Source organism: Gymnoscopelus braueri, assembly GCF_963280865.1.
Source record: "Gymnoscopelus braueri genome assembly, chromosome: 19".
In the NCBI taxonomy this organism is placed as follows: Eukaryota; Metazoa; Chordata; class Actinopteri; order Myctophiformes; family Myctophidae; genus Gymnoscopelus; species Gymnoscopelus braueri.
The window spans coordinates 28,193,648-28,221,263 of NC_137621.1; the positions used below are offsets into that span (position 1 = coordinate 28,193,648).

Here is a 27,616-nt window from a genome sequence, read left to right on the forward strand (position 1 = left end):
ACAATATAATAATGTTATCATAGGCCTATGGCGTCACATCACAGCTAGCCTACTTTAGGCCTCGAACAGATATAGGATCTGAGGCGTCGTCGTATATGATATGGAAGGACAGTGGAAGCAAATATTGATTATCTCAGGAAGAAACACACACAGGCTGGTCAAATGAAATCAAAATGTAACCTAAGAGCACTTTTCATTTCCACTGGATTTCGTCGATCTTTCAACCACAACCTTGCCTGGGGATTGGGGAATTAGGGATAATGTCGCCTTTATACGTTGGTCTGTCAAACACGTCAAGGAAGGGCAACATTTAGCCTATACACTAAAATGTAAAAATACTAAAGACTATAGAAATTATTTGTTTAATAACAACAGGTCTCACAAATAATCACTTGCGCCCATTGTTTTTAGTGTTTTTTGACCCAAAACCTTTGCGTCTCCAAATCAGAACCACGGACAGCGGTGGAGTTTTGTTTCAGGGCTAACATTCAGCACCACGGATAGCGCCTAATCAAACGCCCTGGGAGGCATGGTCGGAGGCCATATAATAGAAGGCATTGATTGATTGAGCTACCCGGCTACCATAGAAGAGATAACAGGCAAACATTGATCAAAATAACAATTCTTTAATTAAGTAGCCTAATGCAGATGTTTGACAATAATTTAACTCTTGAGAGCGTAAAATGACGCTCTCAAGAGTTAAATATCTACCCAATAAGGGTCCATTTGGTTACCAACTCTCCTTCATATAGCTGGGGACCACCTGGAACCCCCTCAAGGACCACTGGTGGTCCCTGGACCACTAATTGAGAACCACTGGGCTACAGCATTCGAGGGTCAAATCAATGAATCTACAATTCAGTGAGAAACAGCGAGAGAGGAAAATCAATAATTTGAAGGGACAGAAGAGACAATGAACAGACTCTACTCTAAAATAATAATAATAACAAACTATGACTTCTTTGATTTCACATTCTCAAAGCTGTCGGCGCTGTCCACACTGAGCCCATGTGTGCTTGTGTTAACAAAGCCCCCCGCACACGCCTCACGCACACACACAGTTTTCAAGCTTGAAAATCTGTTATTTTCGGCAAGGGACGGCGTCGTGCGATGGCGTAGCCTGTAATTTATGCTTAGCCTATTTGTTTGTACATGACGGACTCATGGTATGACTCACCAGCCATCCTAGTTGGCGTTTGCCTTCCCCTGTCTGTGAGCTGGAGAACTGCAGAATTGCAAACAAGTGCTGATGGTTAGGCAACCTGACAGCATGATTAGAAGTAGTATCGATCCCCCCACCCCCTCTCCTATCTAGTGGAAATAAGAAATCGGGATCATTGACACTGAATAATGCTCTTTGGGTTTGCAGAAAATATACGCCTACATATTGTAGGCTAAAATCATAATTAGGTCGCAGTCTGGAAATGTGGACAAAATATTGACCATGATTAAAGGTCACCATTACGTCCGGAGTTCATGATGAACCCGAGTTAAGGCTATTGATCCAGAGAATTTGCAATCTTGCAATTACGCCAATAAAATCAGGCAGGAGGTGCGTCCCTGATATGGGGTAAGCCTGCTGTGCATGCGATGTGCATATTTATCGTTTTGTGTGGTGCAACTGCAGGAGGCTGGGGAGGATATAGTCTATCGCCTATAACCCAGTGTTGTGTCTTAATTCTGCATTGCTCCTCGGTGTTCCTCTAGGCGGGCCACGCTCTCCAGCTGTTTGTTACCTTGCCGTCTGCAGCCATTTCAGACTGTATCCATAAGGCGGTGGTTTTCAACCTTTTTCATATCAAGGTCCATTAGTTATTGGGCATTTGAGCCACGGGCCACCATTTGATGAGATTTAGACTCTCAGACCCAAGACCTACGATTTTGTGCACAATTCCATGCTGTATTGATGTTGGTATAGGAGAGACGACAGGCAAACGTTGATAAAAAAAATAGCAATTCTTTAATTAAGTAATACAGAACAATAATTTAACTCTTGACCCGTTTACGCTTGAAAGAGTTAAAGATCTATAAGGGTCCATTTGGTAACCAACTCTCCATCATTTAGCTGCTGGGGACCACCTGGAACCCCCTCAAGGGCCACTGGTGGTCCCCGGACCACTGTTTGAGAACAACTGCTTATAAGGCCTTGGCATAATGCACGAGCACACGCACACAAAAAGCAATAATTGTTTTTTCTGGCCCATTTCTGTTGAATCAATAATCCTCGACTTCCATCCGCAGCTGAAGGGGACAAAACAAACGCTCAACAGACAGATCATCTCAGAGCAACCATTTCCAGATGGGTGAGTGCCTATACCTCCCCTCGTGGCGGTATATGTGACCGTCGCCTGTCTGTCTTCATACTCCATTTTCTCGTGCATTATCCGGTGCACGGATACAAAAGGGCTCCAGTTGAGAGCCCCCTGAAGCGTGAACGCAGAGCTAAACGCTGGTACTAGCATGGGTGGTTAAGCTCTCTGAATACCAGTCAACGTTAGGCTACTTAACCACTTAAACCCCATATGGGTAACCTAACCGGAGTACCTCAGGGCTCAATACTGGTGTGTCTTTTCTGTTATTGTGGGGAAAGCTTTAGCTTATAACAGCCGATTGACAAGCTCATGGCATTGTGAGCTTGTCGATCTGCTATTTTCAGCGAAAGCTTTCCCCACAATAGGGATGCTGTGGTTTAAGTGGTTAAGAGAACACAAGAGCGGAAGTCGAGGTGGACGACATTAATTTAGAATTTGTGATGCACAGCTGCCGATTGTTTTTTGTGATAAGAAAATGACATGTTTAATTCCTGTATGAGCTATATCCACCCTATGAAAAAAGTGACATTTCTTTAAAAAAAATAGATAAAACAAATAATGGTAGGCTATGTGAAGCAATGTTCTTAATGATTGCATGTGCAACTCCTGTATGGGGAAGTGATAATTTTACTATGGTGATTTGATTTACTTTAATATTGCAAAATACAAACATGTGGTCAACAGTTAATGAGGCCTTGTGACAACCCTGGGCTTGTCCAAGGCATTAATCATGTCCCTTCCTCAGCTATGAAATTATTCAGGGAACCACCGGTACATATATACAGTACAAGTTAGACCCAATAAAAAAAATCCCATTTCCCACTTTGTAAAGATTGACACTTGTGACAGTGCTGCACCATAAAATCCTGAGTGTTCATTTAACCATATGGACCATTACATACATTATAGGTCCATTCAGTTCCATTTATACACTCAATAGTTAAATGAACAATGAGGATTTTACGGTTTACTGTAGGAAGCTAAGACATAAGGCAACATCTAGGTCTAAAACAAAAAAAATGCATCAGTCCTTTTATTCATCCAGGTTCCAGTTTTATTACTTCATAATTATGAGATGTAAAGACACAAAAACAAAAACCTGAAATCTGTGTAAGAGCACAGTGGGTCAAAGAAACTTGTTCACAACTGAAATGTGTGGCACATGAGCTCACCCACTAAACAAAAAAATATAAGGCATTGTTAACACTCATTTTGGTTGACATCATATTAGAAAGACACTTGGGTTTGAGTGTTAAGACAACCTGTACTTAATTTACTTATTCTATCAATTCAACACAGTTACACTAGAACTGGTTAAATGGTTCAGAAATGCACTTTGTTAATATTGAATGCTTGCCTGACCACTCCATTCCACTATATCCCCAGTCTTACTGAACATTTTAAATAAAGGTGCACACTCAGCGTTTCTCCCAACATGCTTTTAAGCTGTTTTTGTCAGTTAGTGCAAATGATGATGAGAATACAGAGAATTGGGGGGGTTCAGATGACCGACAACATGGCTCAGTTTAAAGTGAACACATTCAAGGAGATGAGATTGTATTACACAGAACACTGTTGCAGTGATTGTGTTGACAGTTACCGTGCCAGTGGTGTGACGTAGAGATACAAACAGCGTTTATTTATCATGTTTAGTTAGTTTAATTACATGACAGGGCTGATCATCCTTCACCTTGTGAACACACACACACACACACACACACACATACACATACATATGCAACACACAAACACTACGTAAACACTCATACATACAACAGTATGCAACACACACATATCAGACACACAGGTGACAAACACTCACACATAACCTCCATCTCCATCACTGGTTCTTGTCGTGGTTGAAAGCCAGATGGGTAGCTTGACAGGGAACAAAAAAGACGGAAGACTGTTATTATCGGAATGAAGGTCATAATACAAATAGGATGGGGTAAAAGAGCTGTATATATGGTATATACTGTAAAGATGTTTGGTTTCGCCGTTGTGTGTGTATGTGTGTGTGTGTGGGGGGGGGGGGGGGGGGTCTCACCCTTTTCGGTGACATTCTCTGCGATGCCCTTGGCCTTCCCAGCCAGGTCATGCACCACGCTATCCATGGTTGCCTGGTGCTTCAGGAAGAAAGGTCGCACCACACGCGCGTATATAATGGCTGAGCCATTCCATGACACTGGAGCCATGCACCACAGCAGGAACATACACTGAGAAGACATGAGAAAAGAAAACAATTGAATGAAGTTGGAAAAGGAACTGAACAACAACAAACCTGGTTCTTCTCTAACCAGGTGTGCCTCTGTGTACTGTACCTTGCCAGCATAGTAGAAGGGGCACCAGGAGAGGAAGATGTCAGAGAAGTGTTCCACGATGCTGAAGACGCCATACACCACCCAGTAGGTCAACCACTGTGTGTCGTCCTCCTTCTTGCTGCTCTCAATGGCCTTGATGCTGAGTGTACAAGAGAACAGCCTCAATTATACTTCTACAGTATGTCAAGCTGTCGGCGTAGCAACGCTATAGGTCACCGTATAGGTACGCAGAAGATTGTGTGACTCTTCAAAAATGTAACTACTGTACATGTAGTGGCTTTGCAGGCTACGCAGACAGAATAATTGTGATTCTTCTACTAGGATCACTTCATATTTCCTCCTTTGTGTTTTCGGTGGCAGTTGTTAATAGCTTGTTTAGCTCTTCATCTAGCAAAGCAATTTTCCATGTAAACCTTCACTTAGTCATCATTGTTACTTCTCTGTACCACAAAGTGAATGTGAGAGAGTATAAACACGTTCACTTCAGGGTCTTCTAGAAATAAATGCACAACACTGCCATCTAGTTTTGTAGCAGTGCTACAGCAGCAGAGACTAGCAACAGGTCTCTCAAGCCAGACAACTATTCCAATCTTCTAATGCTATATATAGAGTGGGTGTCTGAAATTACACCCCCTGAAAGCGGTACAAAAGGAAGCTGTCATCGTTTGTCATTTCTATCCCCCAAAATATGTTTTAAAATATCTTTAAAATTTTGAATTCAAATTTCTGCTTGGCAGTAAGATTTATGCGTTAACCAATTTAATTTACCGGTACAGTAGGAATTATTTACATGACTGCAAAGACGGAAGGTGTAAGACAGTGGATGGTGTGAGTCAACAGTTCGTCTCGAGAGACTAAGCAACAGGTAAAAACTATACAGCTTTTTTTTTTAAATAGTAGCACTAAATGTTGAAATGAAAATAATCAACATATGGTGTAACCCCCCTGAAAAACTGAAATTGGGATACGAAAAAAGGATCAAAATAACCATTATTTTAGCCACAGCTGTGTAGCCCTATCACTGGTTGTGTTCAAACAGTCCACAATCTGTTTAATTTGTCTTCTTTGCAACTTACTTTTTTTGACCTAGCAAATAAAAACGTTTCTGCTTAAGCAAAACAGCAAAAGAAAATAACCATTTGTCAACCCAAATATAAAAACAATTGAAATTCATACATACGAGTAATAGGCTGGATAGACGAAGCCAATTAGGTTGCAGAGGAGTGACGCTCCATACCCAAACAGAAGATACAGCCCAATGAGAGTCACAATAGCTAGAAACAGAAAGAAGGAAAAGGCAAAAAGAGGAACCATGTTAAAAGAGAGGGAGGAACAATGGCAGTGATTTTCCAGTAGTTTGTGTCAAGGGGACATATAACCATCCCCTGCCAACAGTGCTTCCTAACTCTAGTCCTGGGGACCCTGCAGACTGCTATTAGCGTTCTAGGCTACTTGGCAGTTAACACTATTCCACCTGGTTTCCCAGGTGTAGTCTCTGACTACATAGTTATAATAAAAACAACAGTACTACCTGACACAGCAGCTCTAAAACACCCATCTTGTTTGCTTTAGCTGTTAATTAATAGCTTGGCTAACCTTGCTAGTTAGGAGAATGTGTGGTATTTGTAAGCCTGATTGATCTTGAGCAACAACAGTTGTATTGTACTTCTGCCTTCTCCAGCTACTACCACCCCCAACCACACATAATGCACAGGCATCCTGGTGAGGCTGCACATGTACATATTTATATGTATGTAATATAATTTTATATTGTCAATAAAGAATTAGAAGCAATCAATCAGTTGAGATCCACTGCATTAGAGCGTGTCAGAGAACAGGATGTCAGGTTACAGAGTAACAGGATAAGGAGGTGCACTACTAGACAAACTCATACACTGATATTCAAATTCATTAGCTGGAGGTGATGAACTGCAATATAAAATCTTCAGAGATAGCCATTAGCCTTATTTAATAGCATTGTGTTAATTTAACTTAAATAGTTAAAATCCTCAAGAGGATTTTCCTGTGTACGCTGCATGGAAATTCCTAAAGCTATAGTGTGCTCATGTGAAATATTACGCATAGACATACGCATAGACATCAAGTAAGTGAAACATTCCACACATTGGCTATTCAGCCTAAACCTGGAGGGAGGCAAGAGGGTAAAGGTTCAGCCTATGGCTACTACAACAGAACATATGGCTACCGCCACAGAACCTATGGTTACGATCTCACAACCTATGACTACGGCTACAGATCCATCCATTCCAAACCTTAGTGATAATACAACTACAACTACAGTTATACAGTACAGAGTCTAACAATATTTAGTTTCTTGAAAACAGCCTAACCAGATGTCATCTTATTAATTTCATCCATTATAAATCCACTTCTGTTACAAACGGGAGATGTAGGTGAGGGTCGGAGAGGGGGTTACATTAAACCAATGGTTATATGCAAAAATTAGATAAGTCTGCATGACTAAAGTCTTCCAGCTATTTTACACTCCAACAAGAGCAGAAAAATTACTCTAACGGATGAGGTAGAAAGTCACATACAGCTGCAGCACTCGTGTATCAAGTATCAAGTATCTAACATGGCCCTTTTAGTCTCATCTGCATACATATTCAAATTATCATGTGTAATCTTACCCTAAACGGAATGAGGTAGAAAATCACATACAGCTGCAGCACTCATGTGTCAAGTATCCAACATGGCCCTTTAGTCTCATCTGCTTTCATATTCAAATTATCATGTGTAATCTTTCTCCAATGGTGACAGAGGAACTGGTAGGACAGGATGTGGGTATACACAAACAGCTGTCGACGGAACCTGACACTGAAGGGCAACTGTTTGCACAGGGAAACCATCATCTGAGGCTTTCTAAGTACAACCCTGTTTAACCTATCACATGAAAAGCACACATCTCAACATGTACAAGCCAGTCTGGCTATAACCTCCCCAAACCTTCTCCAGCCATGACACAATTAGATTTGACAGCCTAAATGAAAACACATGCACCAGCAGCCTCTTCAAAACAAGGGTTCCCACTTCCCAGTACATAAGCCTGAGTAAGGTAGTAGTGCAATTATCACATGGCTTACTTTGAGTACAGTTGCAGTAGATTGTACTTATATACTTATACCATGAAACTAGAAAACAGATGATACTCAAGTATACCCTAGGTACTTAGGCCATAGCTTCTTAAAATGTGAGTCACCATGACCACTATCACACTGTGATACAAGAGTCAGCATAAACTTGTTTATGTTGGGTTAGTAACCCAACTCAAGAGAAAACTGATAAAAGATTCACTTTTTGAAACAGTGACAGGCAGGCCCAAATGAGAACAATATATCTACATTGAAAATCAGGTCACTACTCCAACAGTAGGGAATGGGATGCACAATATTGACATGTTGGCCAATATTCAATATCCATTTAATTGCATGGTCAAATCAATCGATAGAAATATTACAATACAAGTTTCCATTGTTGTTTACCTTACACGTTGTATACAGTAACGTTGATTCTGGGTGCAGATGCAGACTAAAAACTGTCTATTAGGCCATAATAGTTCTAACAACTCAAATGTAGTAAAGATGTAATATTTATGTTTTACTGTCTGTGGCTTTATTCCCACTGTCTGTCTAACTGTGTCCCTTTTATGCCCATATATGGGTTATTAGTATAATACCCTGTATATTGACGTTCCCCATATATGGGGTTGGAGCGGCGGTTCTGGACAACTGGTAATCCATATATGCCCATAAATGGATATGTCGGATCTGCGGTTCTGGACAACCACACAAATCGAACAACGATGCACGTGCCGAGTTTGAAGTCGGTCAGTCCCATATATGCACATGACCATATGGGCATAGTGGTCGGATCTGTAGCTCTGGATAACCGGATCTCTATATGCCTATATATGGGCATATCGGATTTGTTTATTGTTATGTCTGAGTCATAGTGACATGCCTATATATGGGCGTATCAGGTTTGTTTATGTTATGTCTGAGTCAGAGTGTTGTGGCCGTGGTCCGCCGGCCAGGCCTCCTAGTAGCCAACTCTAATATAGGATATACGTGTATGGAAATCTCTGTATCTGTCTGTCCTTGTACCTTTACCCCCATACGTTAGGTTTGTGATGCCCGCCGTCCACCGCATATGGCGAGCCTTGACGTCATCAGTAGATGCCCATATATGGCATGCTCATATGAGCATATCAGTCGGACCAGTGGTTATGGTAAACCGGATATGCCTATGAGCATATCGGTCGAATAAGTGGTTCTGACAACTACCCATCTGACCGACTTCATACCGGGCACCGTACTCCCTCGGGTCCTCTGTGATACGCATGCCAAGTTTGAGGTCAATCTGTGAGCTTGCAATATCACAGAGCGATGTCAGAGTGTGATATCAGCAATCAGTTTATATAACTGTCTGTGTCAAGAATAGTCTCCATATACCTATGGCATGTTATGTTTGTGTTTTGTAATGCCCACTGTCCACCGTAAATGGAGATCCTAATGCATATCGGTCGGATCGTTGGTTCTGGGCAACCGCCAATCCTACCAACTTCACACCGGGCACCGCACTCCCTTGGGTCATCTGCGATACGAACGGGCAACTTTGAAGTCAATCCGCAAGCATGTGATATTACAGAGCGATGTCAGAGTGTGACATCATCCGTAACACCAGCAAGGTTTATATAACAGTCTCATATAATAGTCTCTCCATATGTGAGCATGTTATGGTTTTTTTTTATGCCCACCGCCCATCCACAAAGCAATTTTAATATAGGAAAGAGGAAGGATATCAGCTGACACCGATATGATGAACGATTAATCATTAACCCTACAGTGTACCATTGTAACACAATGTCCTATTATCTCAGCTTTCTGTATTTGTTTACAAAAATCTAAAATGAACTGCAATGTACATAGGCCCAACCTAAATTATGTTGTTCTACCACAGAGAAAGCAAAGTCACATTTCCATGTGTGGTCAACTCAATACAGTTTCTATTCAAGTAGTACAGTAGTAGTTCAATCAAATAGACGCCTTCTTGCATTCTTCAAACAAGCCATTGACTCTGACTTTGGAAAAGTGCCTCCCTTTCTCCTCACATTAAGAGACCAAAACTGCTGACACTTAACTGTGCCATTGGGCTGAGTTCTTAACTTGTCTATTTCGTTGTATTATATCAATCTTATTCTTGTTAAATCTATCAAAGCAAACCAAATGGTTCCGTACTGTATATACCAGCATGTACAAAGACAAATAAAGCAACAAATCAAATTCAACAGAATGTTTAGAAAGACACTCAAGTATTAGTATTAGTAGTATTTTAGTATACTTGTAAATGACAGGTGACACTAAAAAATGTTCCAGATGCAGTGTTCCAGATGGCATCACATAAGTTAGAACACTAAACATTATTTTTCATTATCTTCTGATACAATGTAGCTTGACACACATCACTGAGTTTCACAGATGGTGTTTAACTTCCACACAAGTTTGAAAAAAAGAGAAAACAAAGAAAAAGAAAACCAATTGGTAACATGAACATCAGTGCTGGTGGGAAACATTGCAACTCATACATGTGAAGGGGCAACTGTGTGGGTACATTATTATTATCCCAGAACAAGGCCTTTTTTGCTTTGTTTTGAAGGCCACCAATGCCTGTTGAAATAGCAATGGCATGTCCAGCAAGTCTTGAGGAAAATAACATGAGTGGACATTGAGAAAAGAAGCTTGCCTGTGCCTGTAATACACATGTGTGGACAACAGAGCAACGAAAAGCACTACACCGAAAGGGACACACCAGTCATCCTAGAATCTTCTTCCATCTGAGCTTTGCACTATATATTTCAGGACATGTTAAAAATACCCACTGCAGACAGACCAGCTGTTGGCACAGGGAACTCGAACTAGTTATATCATCCATAATATTCTGATGTGCATAGTCAAAGTATATAGCAGGTGACTGCAGTCTTCTGGCCTATCCTTATGAACTTTGGCATTTAAGTAGCAAAGGGGTCATAAAAATGAGCCAGCAAAGAGGCATGTCATAAAACCAACAGAGAAAGGGTGTCTGCTAAAGTAGCCTACTTCTGTTGCAACGATACTTATTTTTGCCACATTTAGTGTGCAAGAACAACTTCTCATTTTAACTTGCGTTGCGTGGTAAACAAGATAACCAACAGTAGCTTTGGGGGGAGAATGTGCTGAACTGGCTATCCAGAATATTATATAACGTGGCTCGACTATGACAACTCTAGCCTTGATACAAGACAGTCCTATGACAACGAGTGGTGGAAAAAGTACTCAAAAGTATCAATACTGCAATAGTACTCCATTACACTATTACTCTATTGTAGTAGCAATGTAATACTCTAGTCTATTACAAGTAAAAGTCCAGAATAAAAAATGTACTTGAGTGAAAGTACAAAAGTATCGGCATAAAAATATACTTAAAGTACCAAAAGTAAAAGTACTCATTGTGCTGAATGTCCCATTTCACAAGTTTTTGAAAATAGCAGTTGCAACACATTGTGAGCTTGTAGATCGGCTATTTTCAAATAGCCAAAGTTTAAATAGGGCTGAAGAGGTTAATATACGTTTTGTAATAATAATTCAAATCTACAAAGTAACTAATTCAAATAATAGTGGAGTAAAAAGAGTTGCCTCTGAGATTTAGTGGAGTAGAAGTAAAAGTATTGACCATTGGAAATACTCCAGTAAAGTAAAAGTACCTCAATTTTACTTAAGTACAGTATTTGAGTAGGCCTAATGTACTTGACGACTCATGTCAGACAAGTAAAAAGTTAAATGTAAAAGTAAATGAAACATTGTACCCGCGTTTTGTCAGCTCAACCGAAGAATGAACTCACTCACCCGCTGCAATATATTGTTTCTGAACTCCAGTTTTCTCTTCCAGCGTTGTCAACAGATCTGTCACCAAGTTTTTCTCATTCAGAAATGCTTCGTAACGGTCTTTCACTTGATTCAACATCTTCGGGCCTCGATCGTCGAACCTGCGTGTCCTTAACAAACACAAGTTTTATGAAGACAAAAGTCCCACAACAGGCAATGTGTGTGCTAATGCTGAAACAATGTAGCTTGGCATAAAACAGATTATTTCCAAAACCTTACAAATAAAGTTGGTTGCCCGAGAGCGATGCTGGCCGCTGGCGCTGAGTCGCCTTCTGGTTGGGGAGGAGTTGGAAATACTTTAAAGGACCAATCAGCGGGCCGTGCTTGCTACAGGTTCCCATCCACTGGGTTTCCATCGGGGCCAAATGGCTCTGGTTCCCATAGCTCGTCGGGACAGCCAGTCGCGCCGTGATTGGCTATTAGGCCTACTATGATTTACACTAGTTTGGGATGAACATGTAGAATTGATGAATTGTGATATACATTCATACCCGCCACTTTATTATTAGTACTAATTGATCTTGTTGATAACGACCGTATCTTGTTGTAGAATACCATACACCAAGATAAGATAGAGTAACGCATTGCAGTTAATGTTTCATATTCATAAGTGTTGTGTTGCAGTAGGCTACTGTAGTAGGCTACACTGTAGGTTAGGGATATGCTCTCCATTCGGAACCTCTCCCTCATCCCTCCGCTGGCAGGTGACGACACCGGTGAAAATTGGCCACTATGCATGATTGTTACCCTTTTCCTCACATCGTATCCAAAAAGTTAAGGTCAGCCCCCCTGCTCTCAGATGTTTTAAATTTTAGCGGCTAAGAACATTTTACCGACGGGTTGAAACAAGCGTTTACATTTCTTTTTTAGTCAGTGTAGTGTCAAAAAAGTGTCCAAACCGTCCGTAAAGTTCACAAATAAACGCTTTATTTCTCTGTACCTTGGCAAGTCAAGACTGCCAGTAAAAAAATAATCATTTAAAAAAATCGCCAACACTGAGTTCAATTTAACTAATTAACGCTTGAGCCAATGATTCACTTCTTTTTCATTGTGGGCTTAGCAGTAGACAGCTGATGCTAGTTTATGTTTCTTATTTTCCTCTCTGCCTCAGAAGTGAGTTGTCCTTCCTTTCTTTTGCATCTTTAGGGGGTTATTTTTAATCCACACACCCATACTGTATTCACAACTAGCTATGTAATAGTGATGTTTTGTTTGTTTGTTGCTTCTTTGCTGGCAGAATGGTCAGGAACTTCAAAAGGGAGACTGACAAATCCAAATCAGTCCTCCTCTTCTCGTCTTCTCCCACCACCAGCCCCCAGCCCTCTTCATCTGATCTGTGGCTCCTCTCCCATTGTATTGGTTGAGAGTCCCAACCAATACAACCAGTTTGCCAAGCCCAGATGATCTTCCTCTGCTTCCAAAGGCTGGTGCAAGGAAAGTGGTCCAGTGAAGGAAAACATGCAAAAGTGCAATAGAATGAAAGTCATACCCATTTCAAGCCATTTTCAAGTTTCCTTCTAATGTAGGAATTACTATTGTAAGTGTGTTGATGATGAGTATTCATGTCAGTAAAAACGCACAAATGCAACATCAGTCAAATCTGTATTTCTAGCCAATATTTCATTTTATGTTTGAATGTGCCCAGCAATTGGGTGAAATAGGCTCTCTCTGACCTCTCTCCCTCTCTTCCTCTCCCTCTCAACAACAGAGAGTTGCGCGACATCAATGTTGATTTGCATACTGTGATGTCAGGTATTTCCATATGGGCATGAGTGTTGCCTATTAACTGATTTGGCTGATGACAGGAATGTCCAGTCCATATATCAGGGGCGTAGCCACGGGTGGGCATAGGTAGAATATATATATTCCCTAAAACCGATATTACATACCCTAAAACCCTATAAACCCTATAATATACCCTAAAACCGAAATAAAGTATCAAAAAAACTCCCAAAACCGCCCAAAAAAATCGCGCGCGCGCTTCTCGCGGGCGTGAGTGCCCACCCGCAAATGCCCAGGCCCAGCTGCTGCCAGCGTTCTGGCTACGCCCCTGCCATATATATGAGCATTTTGGCCGTATTTGCTATATGCACTGATGTCAGGCATTTCCAGGCCATATATGGGCATATCTATGCCTGCCACAGACAGATTCACAGACATCATCACAAGTTGAACTTGATATACTGTAGTAGATACAAGCATACAACGTGGCGTGTACGAGTGGTCCACACTCAATTTTGGCTGATTTTTCAGGCTCTACTTGTATAATTCTGAAACTACTAAAGCATTCCCATCATTTGGGTCCACAAGAGAACCATGGATTTCAGAACTTGGATTGTTTTCTTCTCTCTGATAGTATCTACATGTGCAGATCCAGTCAAATAGATTAATTGTGGATCCTCTGCTGGAACAGTGTCCATGGTTGACATCAACCCATGTCCACATCAACCATGCCAACTTCACAAAGGGCAGAAGTACAGTATCAATATGACATTCAGCAGTACAGTGGACAGCAAAACATGCAAAGCACTCGTCCACGGAGTAATTGCGGGAGTCCCCATCCCCTTCGCAATCCCCATTGAAAATGGCTGCAAATCTGGAATTGAGTGCCCCATTCAGAAGCATAAGAGCTATCACTATGTGAATGAGCTACCCGTGAAGTCAGAGTACCCCTCAAAACGGCTGGTGGTCGAATGGGAACTGAGAGATGATACCAACAACGATTTATTCTGCATCAAGTTCCCAGTTCAGATTGTGAGCTGAGGTGAAGTGAACACTCACAAAACACATCATAGGCTATGCCTATTTTGTACTGTCACATACTAGTCACTGTAATAGCCTATATTCCTTTTCCCCCAAATTGTTTTGTATGCCTTGGCTTCTAGGAGACAAGCCGTTTAGGCGCTCGGGTGGCGCAGTGGTAAAATACCTGCCCACTGCGGAGTCTGGGGATTCGAATCCACCTCAGTGCATCCGGTTTTGTCGAGCATCTACATTAACACAATTATTGGGAGGGAAGCCGAGCGGGGGAGTGATATTAGTCACTGCACGTGCTCCTACGGGCTGGGGGTGGCACCTGTCAGCAGGGAGTGTTGGGCGGGAGGAGTAGGCTGAAGAGGAGGGGGCTCCTCACTGGTAGGTGGCCAGTATGATACAACAGCAGTGACAACACACAGAAATGTGTGTGGGGAGTAATCAATTGACATAACGACTAAATTGGGGAGAAAAAGGGGTAAAGAAAAAAAGAGGCCTCTGAGAAAACATTGTCACTACTTTGCACAAGAGCATACAGTGACGTTTTAATCCCCAAACCCATGTGAGCGGGGCTATATGCGGACCGTGTTGAGTCAATCCTCGATTTTACGTAGGCTAACCCTAATCCTAACGTTAACCTCGCAAAAAACTGCCTAAACCTCACCTATCCCTAACCTCACAAAAACCTAACCCTAAACCTAAACTTTGAAATGCAACGTAGCCTACCTAAGATTTGACCTTTTTGGGGTTGAGAAACGTTGATGTTAAAAGCCTCAGAAAGTGACAGTACCAACGTTTCCTCTGGTGATTGGTTCGGACTGTGTGTGTCTGTGGCTAATCATACAACCCATTGGACTGCTTCAGCACATTTTTTTGTGCACGCTGCCAGTATAGACCAAGCAATTTTTTTTAAAAACTTTAATTTGATACTGTATGTCAGTGGAGGGCGGATTGTTCTGAAACTTTGCCCGAATATGGAGATGACTGACGACATAGTACCGATGCGTCATAAGGTCATATCACTGATCATATGATGGTCGAGATCCACATGGAAGCAAAGCCATTATTAGACACCAGTCTTAGTGTGAAAACTATTGGAACTCATTGTGTCAACATATCAGATTAGATTTTAAAATGTAGGCTTTTCCCCCCCTTGGTCTTTCTGGGTGCTGTGTCAGACAAGCTATTTAAGATTATAATTGTTAACCAAACCAGAATAAATTATTCTATGCTTCACACAAATACTGCCATCAATATACCCATCAATATAATTTCCTGAATCAAAAATAACTATAATAATAACTCTGTCATATTTGCTATAACCTGTGATCAATAGTCAATTAAAGCGAGACCAATAAGTTGGACCGTCCGGAGGGTCTGGGCTATCTGATATGGATGTGCCCACAGGAGCTACCACGAAAGTCTAATTGGGTCGTTCCATATAATACACGTTTACTTATTATTTTATTATGTTTTGTTATTTATTACAAAAAATCAGTTTTATTTTTGGGAGGAAAAATCAAAACAAGTAGGCCTAAACTTTAGTTTTAGACTGTGTGTTAATTCCGCCACAAGGGGACGCCCTGAACCAATTATTGAGTTGTTATTTTAAAATGAAATATAGCCTAAAGATTTCCTATTGTTTCTTGGGTAGTTACATCGCTGCTAAGACGACGTCTTCTTGTTCAAAGGTCAGCCTATTATCTCAAATGTTTTAAGAGTTTTTTTTAGATTTTTTTACCCATGAGTTTAAAAAAAAAGGATGTGCAAAAAACAGGTGTATGTTTGCTTATGGTTTGCCTACATGGGGGGTTTTGCATGACTGCCATATATGCGTCGCTGCACTGGAGAGTTAAGATGGGTGGCTGTCAGAGCAAGTCTGGAGAGTCAGTTACCTAGGCCCACTTGAGTCTGGACATTGAGGATAATCAGGACAATGTTTGCCATAGCACTTATTGCCATGCTAGGATCTGTGGTGGAGGGTGAGGAATATAGTTCTTTCTTTTTCTTTTGTATCCTTGATTTTACTGGCATTTGTTTTCCTTTTTAAGTGTTCACCTCATAATCTTATCACCGCAATATATAGATATAACATGAGCAAAATACTTGAGGAACATGGATTTATTTTATAACATGACACAAAGTTTTATTTTAACAAGGTAACTTGATCTAAAATAACTAGACCACACATCTTGCCACACATGTTTGGTGTTTTGGTTTATTTTTATGTGGTGCCATTTTAGTGTTCTTTAATTATTATTATTTTCTATTTTACACTTTGCCATTTTAAAATGTCACTAATAATTACACTAGTTGTGATTTATTTATTTAGTATATTTTTGTAGGCTAAGTTGGAAGAGCATGAACGTTCCTTATTTGTCCTCAAGACTATTTTCATTTTTTATTTCCAGTGTCATCTGCAAGCAAATATCTGACTCAGCCTCACAAATACGTGGCTGTTAGTCTTGGAGCCAGTGTGGCCATTAGTGCAACAGGGAGTTCAGATATTGGTTCTGATCTCAGCTGGTACCTACAGAAACCTGGACAAGCTCCCAAACTGCTAATTTATCAAACAGAAACACTCCAGACAGGAACTCCATCTCGATTCAAGGGCAGTAGACCTGACTCTGCCTATATTTTAACCATCAGTGGGGTTCAGGCTGAAGATATTGGAGAATACTACTGTCTGGGCTACCACGGTGGCGGTGTGTTCACACAGTGATTTACAGCCGTACAAAAACCTCCTTCGGTTTAACTGCAGTGAAACTGATCAAGTGCAGCCTGCAGGTGCTGAGGTTTGAGGGACTCAAACATGACATGGATCACTGCTCCAATAAACACTGCCGGACCCAGCACAGAAATGTCAACCAACATGACAACTGTGTTATGGAGATAGATGTAATTTCTCTTGCTGTATTTTTGTTCAGTATTAAATGGAAGTCACTGACAAGAGAGGAACTACAGTGGCCCATAAGGCTAGAATTGCATTACTTTAGTTTCCAGGAGAACATTTTTATCGGTACACAGTAAAGTCCTCAGTATCACAGTGACTCTTGAGTGTGTCAGTGTAACCAAATGGAAGCGCAATGGTCCATTTGGTTACATTTGTACACTCTCTGAGGAGTTCACTGTGTATGTGCATATTATTTTATGAGGATATTGATTGCATTTCGCTTGTGCTCTTAATTCTCAGTTGCAGTGCTGTGGTGCATGACTACAGGGATTGGCTGGATACTACTATACCCCCTGGTTTAACCACAGTGGAGGCCTCTGTGTCCTCACAGCTGCTGCAACTCCACCTTCCACTACTGCAGGGGTCTTCAACGTTTTTCAGGCCAAGGACACCTCAGCTGAGAGAGAGATGAACATATTGTATCAAATTGTGTTACAGCACTATCATCAGTGATGAGTAAATTAATGTTTTTTGTATTATTTGTTTACACATAATCTTCTCTATTAATATGTTATACATGTATCATGTTGATGTGTATTTTCAGACATTTAAACCCTCAATACTTAGTAAACTTGACCGTTGGCTCTGTACTTGGTCTGCTCCCCTCTAGTCTACACCAAACCTCTTTGCTACAAGCTCACAACGCCTCGCAGTGCGAGGCATTGTGAGCTGCTAATTTCGTCAGAATAGGGATGCTATAGGTTCAAGTGGTTAATGTAAAAAAAAAAATCCTATCACACAAAGATTTGGCGGCTCCCCTGTAGTAAGACCCCTGAGGACCCCTAGCCTAGGGGTCACTCACAGAGCCCCTGTTGAAGACCCCTGCACAACTGTAACATGGCATGTATTAATGTGTTAATATGTTATGCTCTGTTGATGAATTGAATACATAGGACCACAATGGAAACAAGTCCCCAGGACTTGTTTGTGTTATCCTTTTAGCACAAGTGTTTTGCTGTACTTCTGTGCTGTTTACATTTTTGACTAGTAAATTGATCCCAAAAAAAAAAAAAAAAAAACCCTGGACCTACCAGGGAAACTCAGGTAGACAGAGACATGGAGGGAAAGTACAACCCCATGGCGGCACTTTTTGATGATGCATTAAAATCAGTTAAAGCTTCAACTTTCGTGGGATAGTCATTTTAAACATATGCTATGAATGAATATGAATACACATAATACATACTGTTTGAATGTTTAGGCAGTGCGGTTTCATTTTCACCACTCAAAGAAGACAACAAAGCAAGATAGCACAAGGACACTTTGGTATAAGTTTGGGTTGTTAGTTACATCTTGTCACTGTGTAACTAACTAGTAACTCCGTGTGTGTGTGTGTGTGTGTGTGTGTGTGTGTGTGTGTGTGTGTGAGTGTGAGTGTGAGAATGTTTAGGCAGTGCGGTTTCATTTTCACCACTCAAAGAAGACAACAAAGCAAGATAGCACAAGGACACTTTGGTATAAGTTTGGGTTGTTAGTTACATCTTGTCACTGTGTAACTAACTAGTAACTCCGTGTGTGTGTGTGTGTGTGTGTGTGTGTGTGTGTGTGTGTGTGTGTGTCAAAATTGTACACACTTGAGTACCGTACTGTACATGTACTTTCCACCACTGGGGGGGGGGGGGTCCGGTGGGACTTTGGTCCATTCCAGGCTGGCCGGCAGCAACCCTGCAGAGGCGCTGCAGTGCAGAACAGAAGTAGGCGTGGCGTCTTTCACCAGCTCTAGCCTACGTTTTTTTTTTTTTTTTTGGATCACGAGAAACGTACCGCCGAACGTCGTAGCTGCCGCCAAGAAGAAGAACATACGAGACGAGAAGAAACGCCAACGTTCAAAGCTGGTAAGCATTGTAACGTAAAACAAACGTCATATATTAGCGTCACGAGTCATTTTTGTTTATATCACTCGCGTTCGAAGGAGCCACATTTGTGCCATGCTGCTTTTTGAGGCCTTGGTTTGGGATAGGCAGGCTAACTGGCTAACGTTAGCCGCCGAGGCCTTCGCGGCCAGGACCGTCGTCGCGTTACAAAGAAATGTGTGGCACGTCGAATCCTGTGACCGACTACCAAAAAAGACTGCTGTTCCACCTGTGTATGCCGCCTTGTAAATTTAATACGGTGGTTATCGAGGATCATAATTTATTCGGCATTTGAGCCACGGACCACCATTTGATGAGATTTAGCCTCTCAGACCCAAAACTTAGAATATGTTGTTATTGTTGGATACGACTTTTGTCCACAATTCCATGCTGTATTGATGTTGGTACTATAGGAGAGACAACAGGCAAACTTCCATCAAAATAACAATCATGTAATGCACATGTTTAACAATAATGTAACTATTGAGAGCGTTAAATGAAACTTACGGGTCCATTTGGTTTCATTTTACACTCAAGAGTTAAAAACTTAAGGGTCCATTTGGTTACCAACTCTCCATCATTTAGCTGGGGACCGGAACCCCCTCAAGGACCACTGGTGGTCCCCGGACCACTGATTTTAAAAGGATGTCAGACATCAAACCAATGTAATTGCTGTTTTTTCCCTGGTGGCTATTGAAAGTTGTGAAAATGACCGTCACGCTCCAGGCGATGTGGACATTTCGACAGTGGCTCCGAGCACTCTTGTCTTGGGTTGATAAGGTCACCAGTTTGAGTGTAACCGTGGTTAGGGTGCGTGCGTGGGAGGAACTGCACTGCACTGGAACAGCCGCTCTCTAAAATGGGGCCGTGGTGCGTTCACTGCTTTGCGTCAAAAGACGAAAATAAGCAATTACGTTGCATTCAGTGAATGACTGGACGGCGCCGAGACACTCTCTTGTTTAAACTTTAGATTTCGGGTATTGCTTTGTTAGCCTTAAGTTTTGTTCTATGTCGTAGTGTGCAACGGTTTGCAGTCGAATAATCGTGCAGTTGGCTTGCCAGCTAATTTACACTAATGCTAGTAGTGTTGTAGGCCCCATATCTCTGCAAGTCAGTGATGGCCAGCTACCACACTACAGTGTAGGCTACATGGCAATCAGGAGCGTTCGTTAATTTGGTTTATGTAACCTAATAAGCGTCCATTTGGTTACATTATTTTGTGTTCATTCTGAGTTACAAATGACAAAATTAGGAAGTCAACGCCCCCCCCCCAGGAGATATTTAGGAAAACACGCCTCTCTCAAGAGAGAACGTGAATGGCACATTGGAACCAATAATATAGATGTTGGGCAGGACACGCACATCTCTCCAGTAAATTGAAATTAAGTCTGAACACTGAAATATAGCTCCTTGTGTAATTTGTCTTCATTACATTTCCATGTACATGTTTTGCCACCCTCAGAAGATTTCTGCTCTGTTACATTCAGAAGAATTACCTTTTTTTTCAACCCATTAATTGAATGACCCCATTTTGATTACTGTTTTTTTTCCTTCTCATTACATTATGAATCAAAATTCATGGCATTAGTGGTCTGTCAAATGCTCGTCAAATTGTCTAATGTTAATCCTTTGAAGAAGCAACCTTGCTCATTTGTTCACAAGTGCCCCCATTTGTATTTATTTAATTGTGCTTATCGCCCTTTAGCCTCAGGAGCAGTGAAGTGTCTTCATGGCAGTTCGGAGAGGACACATTAGGTACTTGAAAGTGAGTATCTGATCCCTGTTGCAATGAACAGAGTTACATTATGGCCTTTTTAAGATGTCGTGTCTTGTATCCAGATTGATTACTGTATAGATTAGATCCAGGTTTAGTTCTGTGATTGCACTTCAAAAGCATAAACAATTAAGCAAATAACATTGAGAGAAACAACGCAAATTTCTAAATGCAAAACAAAACTAAAGCAAATCAGGAAATGCAGTTGTGAAAGTGATCACAACATGAGTAGGTTTCCAGAGTAGACTACACCTAAATGAGACATAATTACTTTGACCACCTGCAGGAGGCTTTAATATTTATACACAATCTAAATATTTAATTATTGTTTATCAAGGGTGACCATAACTGTGTGGGTAGAATAATCTGGTATTCAGAAGGTAGCTGGTCCGCTCCCAAATTGCCCAGCCTGTGTTGAAGTATCCCTGAGCAACACACTTAACCCCTAAGGTGCTATATTAATGGCACCTTCTCAGTACTTAAAACTTAGGATGGGTAAAATGCAGAAGACGAATTTAATGTACATGCAAATGCACAGTGACAAATGCCCCCAAAACTACTCAAGAGGACTAAATTATGATTTGGTAAATATAGTTGCTAAATCTTTAACTGGACTTGGATATGTTGCTTTCACACTACACTATATATTTGGACATGTTCCCCTGGCCACCGCCAAATGTATTGCCTGAGGGATTGGATCCTAAAACATTTTGAGGATGTACTGGATGTGTTAAGAGTTGTTAACTTGTGATCGGATCTTCCAGGATGCATATTAAATGCCAAGTCTGAACAGGTACCTGCCTGGGTACCGTAGCAGGGGAATGCATGTTGTCGCCAGATGTTATATCCGACTCGGATAAATCACATTATTTATCCCTATTCTAACTTAGCATCAGCCTATAAACTAGTCTCCCATGTCCTAACTTGGTCTTTTAATGTTTGAGTATCAAACAACAGATCAAACAATCTCTGTCGACTGAGGGGTCTTCGGCTGACTATTCAAAATAAATCATCGATTTTCAGGGTACAGACGAATGTATCTGAGTGATTAATGAGTTTTCTGAATTAATTTTATATTTGTTATTTTCTCCAAAGGAAGGCAGTGATCAGAAATCCCCTCCCACAGACTTGCTCCCACCAACATTGCCCATGTTTACTTGTTTTTAATACAGGACTCATTCATCCTCTTAGGCCCATCTGTCTTACCCCACCAGAATACCCAATCACAGCCATTCCATTGCATGAATGGAGTTCTGTCAGGTTCACCACACGACTAGTTCCCCATTCAGTCCTGATCCCATTTCAGCCACCGGCAACTATGTCCACTAGAACACATGAACACTGAACAGACAGAGGAAACAATCAAGAAAAAGCTATCATAAGACTAAGCGATAAATCCGAGGCCCTTTCAGATTAGTGTGCATAAGCATATAAAAAAATGAAATATGACCTAGATTATATTTAATTCAGTGTTGCTATTCGGAAACTGCTGTGCTCTATTGACAATTATGTGACATACTATTGACATACTTTGCTTATCAGATTGGCTTTATGCAAATCACTACATGGAAGTCCAGCTTAAAAATAGTCAACTACTGTATGTTTCAATTTGCAAATCAGGTTCTCACTTGTACTCCCAACTCCCATAGTATGCATAGTATTACTTATAACTTGGGAATTCTCATTTTTACATTGATGTGCTCACTGCTCAGAGAATAGCAAAGTATGTTACTTTGTACTATTGGTGGAATGAAGAAAACATTCTGTATGTAGGTCATGTTAGCCCACAGGGACATACCTGCTATGTTAATGCACCTATGCTTTGGTTTCCATATTCAGTGCTGTCCTTTAAAGTAGTGTCAAAGGGTTAGCTGAGGTGACTGGGACAAGGGAGCTCAGCAACGTGTGTAGTTGTCAGACAGGCTATGAAGTGAACCAAGGTGTTCTTCTTGACTTGGTCTAGTCAGGGGTCTTCAACCTTTTCAGGCCAGGGACCCCCAAACTGATGGGGAGATGGAGCAGGGACCCCCTACCTCGTAGGGTAAGGGGGGGGCTACCACATATATTGTATTGAAAAAAAAAAAAAAATCAAACAAAAATATTGTTTAATCAAACAACTATTTCGCGGACCCCCTGCAGTACCTCCGCGGACCCCCTGTTGAAGACCTCTGGATGATCATAGTGTAGACTGCTGCAATAAAAATTTGGGCTGGGTGAGAGTGTTGGCAAGTAATGTATTAAACTGAGTTGATTTTGAGTCCAGCCATTTCTTGAGTGTGTTAAGTTTGCAGTGATTATTAGTATCGTTGATGCTAGTAAATGTGTGTAATCTAGGCCACTTTCTGGGATGACTATCATAATGAGAACACTGTGAGCAAATTCTGCACCTGTAACCAGTGAACAGTTGAAATGACTACCACTAACTCTATGCTCCCACTCCCACTTGTCCATGTGCAGGAGGTGTATGACATGTCTAACGGTTACGAAGACCACATGGGAGGGGACGAGGGCAAAGATGCCAAGACCAACTTGATAGTGAACTACTTGCCTCAGAGCATGACACAGGATGAGCTGCGGAGTCTCTTCAGTAGCATTGGTGAGGTGGAATCGGCCAAGCTCATTCGGGACAAAGTTGCAGGTATGGCTTACTCAACATCCCATGGTGTGCTTTGATGCACAGTTCAAGCTTAGAACTCAGACATACTCAGACAGGGTTCATTATCACAGTAGGTTTTGAATGTCAAGGGACTTGAGATCAGACACCATGGCTACAACACAGTTGGGGGGCCCAACCTCTGAAAACCTCTGTTCTGTTACTTGTGGACTTCGTATCCGGCCCACTGTTTGTTACCTAATAATATTGACGCGTTGCGTTTGGCATCATCAGTTGTCATTTTCCTAATTGTTTTGGCTACACAGGCTCAATGTTGGCTCAAATTGGCATGATATGTACAGGCCTGCCCTCTTTCTGGCTCCTGCAGCCTTAGTGACTTCATTGGAAATGCCAAATTTATTTTCATTCTTGGCTTATTTGTTTGTCAAATCCCATTCACCACCCCTGCAGGCTGCTGTTGTATTTATCCAACAAATACGATCTTGTTTAATTGAAGTCCTTCTTTGTTTTGTTTGTTCCGACTAGCATGAAATGTGTAGATTTGTTTTGTTTAAAACATTTATTTATTCAGTATGCAGTATGCAGTTTTTTGTTTTTGTTTATTTTTTATTTTTTTTAACTATACAACGTTTTTTTTGTTATTTTATTGTTTTCCTTTTTTTTTTCTCTAGGCCACAGTTTAGGGTACGGATTTGTTAACTATCTTAACCCTAGTGATGCAGACAGAGCTATCAATACACTGAATGGACTAAGGCTACAGTCCAAAACTATCAAGGTAACGTGCAATAAGGTGTTCTATTGTCAACCCAACGATGTCATGTCATGTAACTCTCCTGTGGCTCCTGTGCCGTGCACTACCTAGCTAGTACATGTCAACCCAAGGAAATGGTACTGCTTTGATAGCTCGCCTACTGCCTTATTTAACAATAACAAAGTCTACTGAATCTTACTTTAATTTTATTTCAATTTTGTTTTGATGCTTTGTTTCATTCTTTCAGAATTCATTTTATTCATTATGAATTTGGTTGCTATGATTTTCCTATGTACTTTTGAGCATACTCATTTTGCACAGACCCATGCCCTGGCATCTAGACCAGCTCAATCAGGGATTCACAGACAGATCTGCCTTTTTTGTTTTTTGTTTTATCTCAATTTTTTTTCCATCCTTACATTTGTGTAGGCTTTAATATATGAACAAGGCTTGCTGTTAACAAATACTATCCACTGGATGATGGTAACTTAAATGCTAAGCAACAACAAACATTTAGACTAGTTGCCCCTTTTATAAACGTTCAAAATTAAATACAAAATTAACCAATTTAGTTACGTGATTTCGGGGCTTGTGATAAATGTTAGTCATAACAATAAGCTGTTTTCTTTGTTACTTGTTTATTGTGAGTGTAATTAAGTGGTGTAATGAGGCTTTTGTTGCTTCCTGCTACCAGGTGTCCTATGCACGGCCCAGCTCAGACACAATAAAGGACGCCAACCTGTATATCAGTGGCCTGCCTAAGTCCATGACCCAGAAAGATGTCGAAGACATGTTTGCCCGCTACGGACGTATAATAAACTCCCGCGTGCTTGTCGACCAGGCTTCGGGTAAGACAGCAGGGCCGGAGAATGAAGAAGGTATTGCTGTCTTATATGCACCGTACTGTCAGATCATTTCTCAATTTAGAAAAAAGGGTTCCACTCGGATACCAGCTCGACTATCAAATGTCTCTTCTGTCTTACTTTAGTCTGCCGGCCTGGTTTGACTATTTGTGGAATGTTTAGGAACTTATATTTGATCATTTCACATGATTTAGAAAATCTATTTCCCTGTGCAATTTGTTGAGTCAAACTTTGTGTGCTACTATTACTGTTATCAATATTAGTCCATAATGTAAAAAGATGATGTTTTTTACATTTTTTTTGTCATCACTATGCATATCAAAACTTTTTTAAGGCTAAAACATATTAAAGAGCTTGTAGTTGAATAGGCAGCATCCCTTCAATCACCCATTGCCTCCTCTCACTCAGGTCTATCCCGTGGGGTGGCATTTATCCGGTTCGACAAGCGAGCCGAAGCAGAAGACGCCATCAAAGACCTGAATGGCCAGAAGCCTCCTGGAGCATCTGAGCCGATTACAGTTAAATTTGCAGCTAACCCAAACCAGGCAAAGAGCACCCAGATCATCTCCCAACTGTACCACAACCAGTCTCGCCGCTTCGGAGGACCTCTGCACCACCAGCAACAGAGGTTCCGGTAAGGGAAATTATGACAGATGCTCAAAGACCGCATAGAGCATTAGAAGATGCCATCATCTGGCATCAGACAGCCTTTCTGCACTAGAGCCTAATTGTATTCCACACATAGGGACTTTGTTTAATCTTCAGATGCTGTATCTACAATCTTGCCCATGTCTCCTTATTCCCAGGTTTTCCCCCATGAGCGTTGATCACATGGGTGGCATGGGTGGGGTGAGTGTGCCAGGAAACTCCACCTCAGGCTGGTGCATCTTCATCTACAACCTGGGCCAGGATGCTGACGAGGGCATACTCTGGCAGATGTTTGGGCCCTTTGGTGCCGTCACGAATGTCAAGGTGATTCGAGACTTCAACACCAACAAGTGCAAGGGCTTTGGCTTCGTTACCATGACGAACTACGAAGAGGCGGCCATGGCCATCGCCAGCCTCAACGGCTACCGACTTGGAGACAAGATCCTGCAAGTGTCCTTCAAGACCACCAAGGGTCACAAATAGAGAGAGAGAGAGTGATAGAGAGCTGGACAACTTTGGATGAGCAGGAGAGAGATGGACACAATGACAACCATGCGCCCGACTTTCATTGCAGACAATAGAGGTATAAGTTGGCAAAGTTTGGCATAGCAAATTGGTTTTTAGTGTATTCTCACTCAAAGCGGAATTAACTCTTTGCATCTTTGTACTTGTCTAAAAGAAAAGTGCGTTTGTATGCGCAGTTTTTTTTTCCTTCTCATTTTCATTTATTTTCTTGTCTTTTCTTTTTCTTTATACTCACACTTGGGAATGCTCTGAATATAGTTGTAATTATGGGGTGGGGGGGTGACCAATTTCATACTTTGAGAATTAATTTTCCTGTAAAGCTGTAGAATATTGTCCTTATGTGCTGCAATTGAAATAGTCATTATAGGGACCAGATGTGGGATGAAGGCCTTTACGTGCCCTGAGATAGGCTTTCGCCAGTGTGCTGGAAGTGGACAATAAGTTACTAGAGGGGAAAGCGTTGCACACACCTTCCCATTTGTCAGACATTTCAATAGTTGCTTTGTGATGCGTCTGTTTACTGAAAAGAATATCACGAGAAGAGTGTTTTGCTTGGGCATTGGTCAATATTTCCTTTTGTTTTAGTTTTTTAATTTGAGATAACAGTGCTGTGTCCTGGACTCTGGACCCTATGTAGAAATAGATGCCTTAATTTATCAGAAACACCCACCACCCTGCTCACAATTGCTCTAGTCAATCTGAGGAGCAAAAGCACTTTTAACCAATCTGTTTTAGGCTATTAAGAATATCAGTCTTTTTCAATGTTATCTTATGTTATTGCTTCCCTCGCCTGGTGGGGCAGAGTTTTAAACACGGCCTGCTTATGAGGGGAAAATGTGTTTTTGTTAATTGTTTCATAATCAATGTGGAGGGGTCTTTTTTCAAATATACAGTATATATAAACCTTATCTAAAAAAATAGTCCTGTGACAAAGCACACCCCAAGTTAAACATTACGGAAGATGGACCAAAGACATGGAAAAATTGGATTTTCTGCCCTGGATGTGTCATTTTGAACATTTTGAGAAGCAAAATTTACCCCTTTTTGAGATTTCTTCTATATTTCTTTTTTAACAGGTACTAAAATTTACCGCTAAGAACATGAGGACTGTCTGGCTCTTTTCTTTCTTTCCTGCTTTCTTTTTCGAACCCATTTATTTTAGTTTGAAACTTTTTTTTATTGGTTTTTCAAACTTTTCTGGAGTTTTAGAATTCTAATCATTCAAGTTAAAAACGGAGTGCTCATCTCAAGTTCAAGGAGAATTAATGGCCTTTAACACTTAAAAAAAAAAAAAATCTGTTAGGTTT

At 41.1% G+C, this 27,616-nt stretch overlaps 3 protein-coding genes across 5 annotated transcripts; 2 read left to right on the forward strand and 1 right to left on the reverse strand.

Annotated features, from left to right (window-relative positions):
* Positions 1-3,324: 3,324 nt before the first annotated feature.
* On the reverse strand, positions 3,325-11,884 carry LOC308074592 (receptor expression-enhancing protein 6). Of its 2 annotated transcripts, none has more exons than XM_080414093.1 (6): positions 11,794-11,884; positions 11,536-11,684; positions 5,814-5,907; positions 4,634-4,772; positions 4,360-4,528; positions 3,325-4,190 (listed from the first exon to the last, which is right to left on the reverse strand). In XM_080414093.1, the coding sequence occupies exons 2-6, from the start codon at positions 11,651-11,653 to the stop codon at positions 4,153-4,155; spliced, it is 558 nt and encodes a 185-aa protein (XP_080270219.1). In that variant the 5' UTR covers positions 11,654-11,684; positions 11,794-11,884; the 3' UTR covers positions 3,325-4,152. The 2 variants fall into 2 exon arrangements, with proteins under 2 accessions (XP_080270219.1, XP_080270220.1); XM_080414094.1 differs by having other exon boundaries at positions 11,536-11,675; positions 11,794-11,841.
* A 1,941-nt stretch (positions 11,885-13,825) lies between these two features.
* On the forward strand, positions 13,826-14,337 carry LOC308074106 (NPC intracellular cholesterol transporter 2-like; the record flags this gene model as incomplete). Its single annotated transcript, XM_080413439.1, has 1 exon — positions 13,826-14,337. Exon 1 carries the CDS (start codon positions 13,993-13,995, stop codon positions 14,335-14,337), a length of 345 nt encoding a protein of 114 aa, XP_080269565.1. The 5' UTR covers positions 13,826-13,992.
* A 4,656-nt stretch (positions 14,338-18,993) lies between these two features.
* elavl1a (ELAV like RNA binding protein 1a) lies at positions 18,994-27,413 on the forward strand. Of its 2 annotated transcripts, none has more exons than XM_080415172.1 (7): positions 18,994-19,116; positions 20,840-20,899; positions 23,366-23,546; positions 24,194-24,297; positions 24,968-25,121; positions 25,545-25,770; positions 25,943-27,413. In XM_080415172.1, exons 2-7 carry the CDS (start codon positions 20,864-20,866, stop codon positions 26,265-26,267), a joined length of 1,026 nt encoding a protein of 341 aa, XP_080271298.1. In that variant the 5' UTR covers positions 18,994-19,116; positions 20,840-20,863; the 3' UTR covers positions 26,268-27,413. The 2 variants fall into 2 exon arrangements, with proteins under 2 accessions (XP_080271298.1, XP_080271297.1); XM_080415171.1 differs by having other exon boundaries at positions 18,998-19,116; positions 24,968-25,151.
* Positions 27,414-27,616: the final 203 nt, after the last annotated feature.

What these genes read in the sequence shown, in the direction of transcription:
- elavl1a (XM_080415171.1), top strand. Translation starts at nt 20,864, where the DNA reads ATGGCAGTTCGGAGAGGACACATTAGGTACTTGAAA. An exon ending in CATTCGGGACAAAGTTGCAG is followed by an intron (nt 23,547 to 24,193) that starts GTATGGCTTACT and finishes TTTTTTCTCTAG; the next exon opens with GCCACAGTTTAGGGTACGGA. An exon ending in AGGGCCGGAGAATGAAGAAG is followed by an intron (nt 25,152 to 25,544) that starts GTATTGCTGTCT and finishes CCTCTCACTCAG; the next exon opens with GTCTATCCCGTGGGGTGGCA.
- LOC308074592 (XM_080414093.1), bottom strand. Translation starts at nt 11,653, where the DNA reads ATGTTGAATCAAGTGAAAGACCGTTACGAAGCATTTCTGAATGAGAAA. An exon ending in CCTTCTACTATGCTGGCAAG is followed by an intron (nt 4,529 to 4,633) that starts GTACAGTACACA and finishes ATGTCTTCTCAG; the next exon opens with TGTATGTTCCTGCTGTGGTG. An exon ending in AGAGAATGTCACCGAAAAGG is followed by an intron (nt 4,191 to 4,359) that starts GTGAGACCCCCC and finishes TTCCCTGTCAAG; the next exon opens with CTACCCATCTGGCTTTCAAC.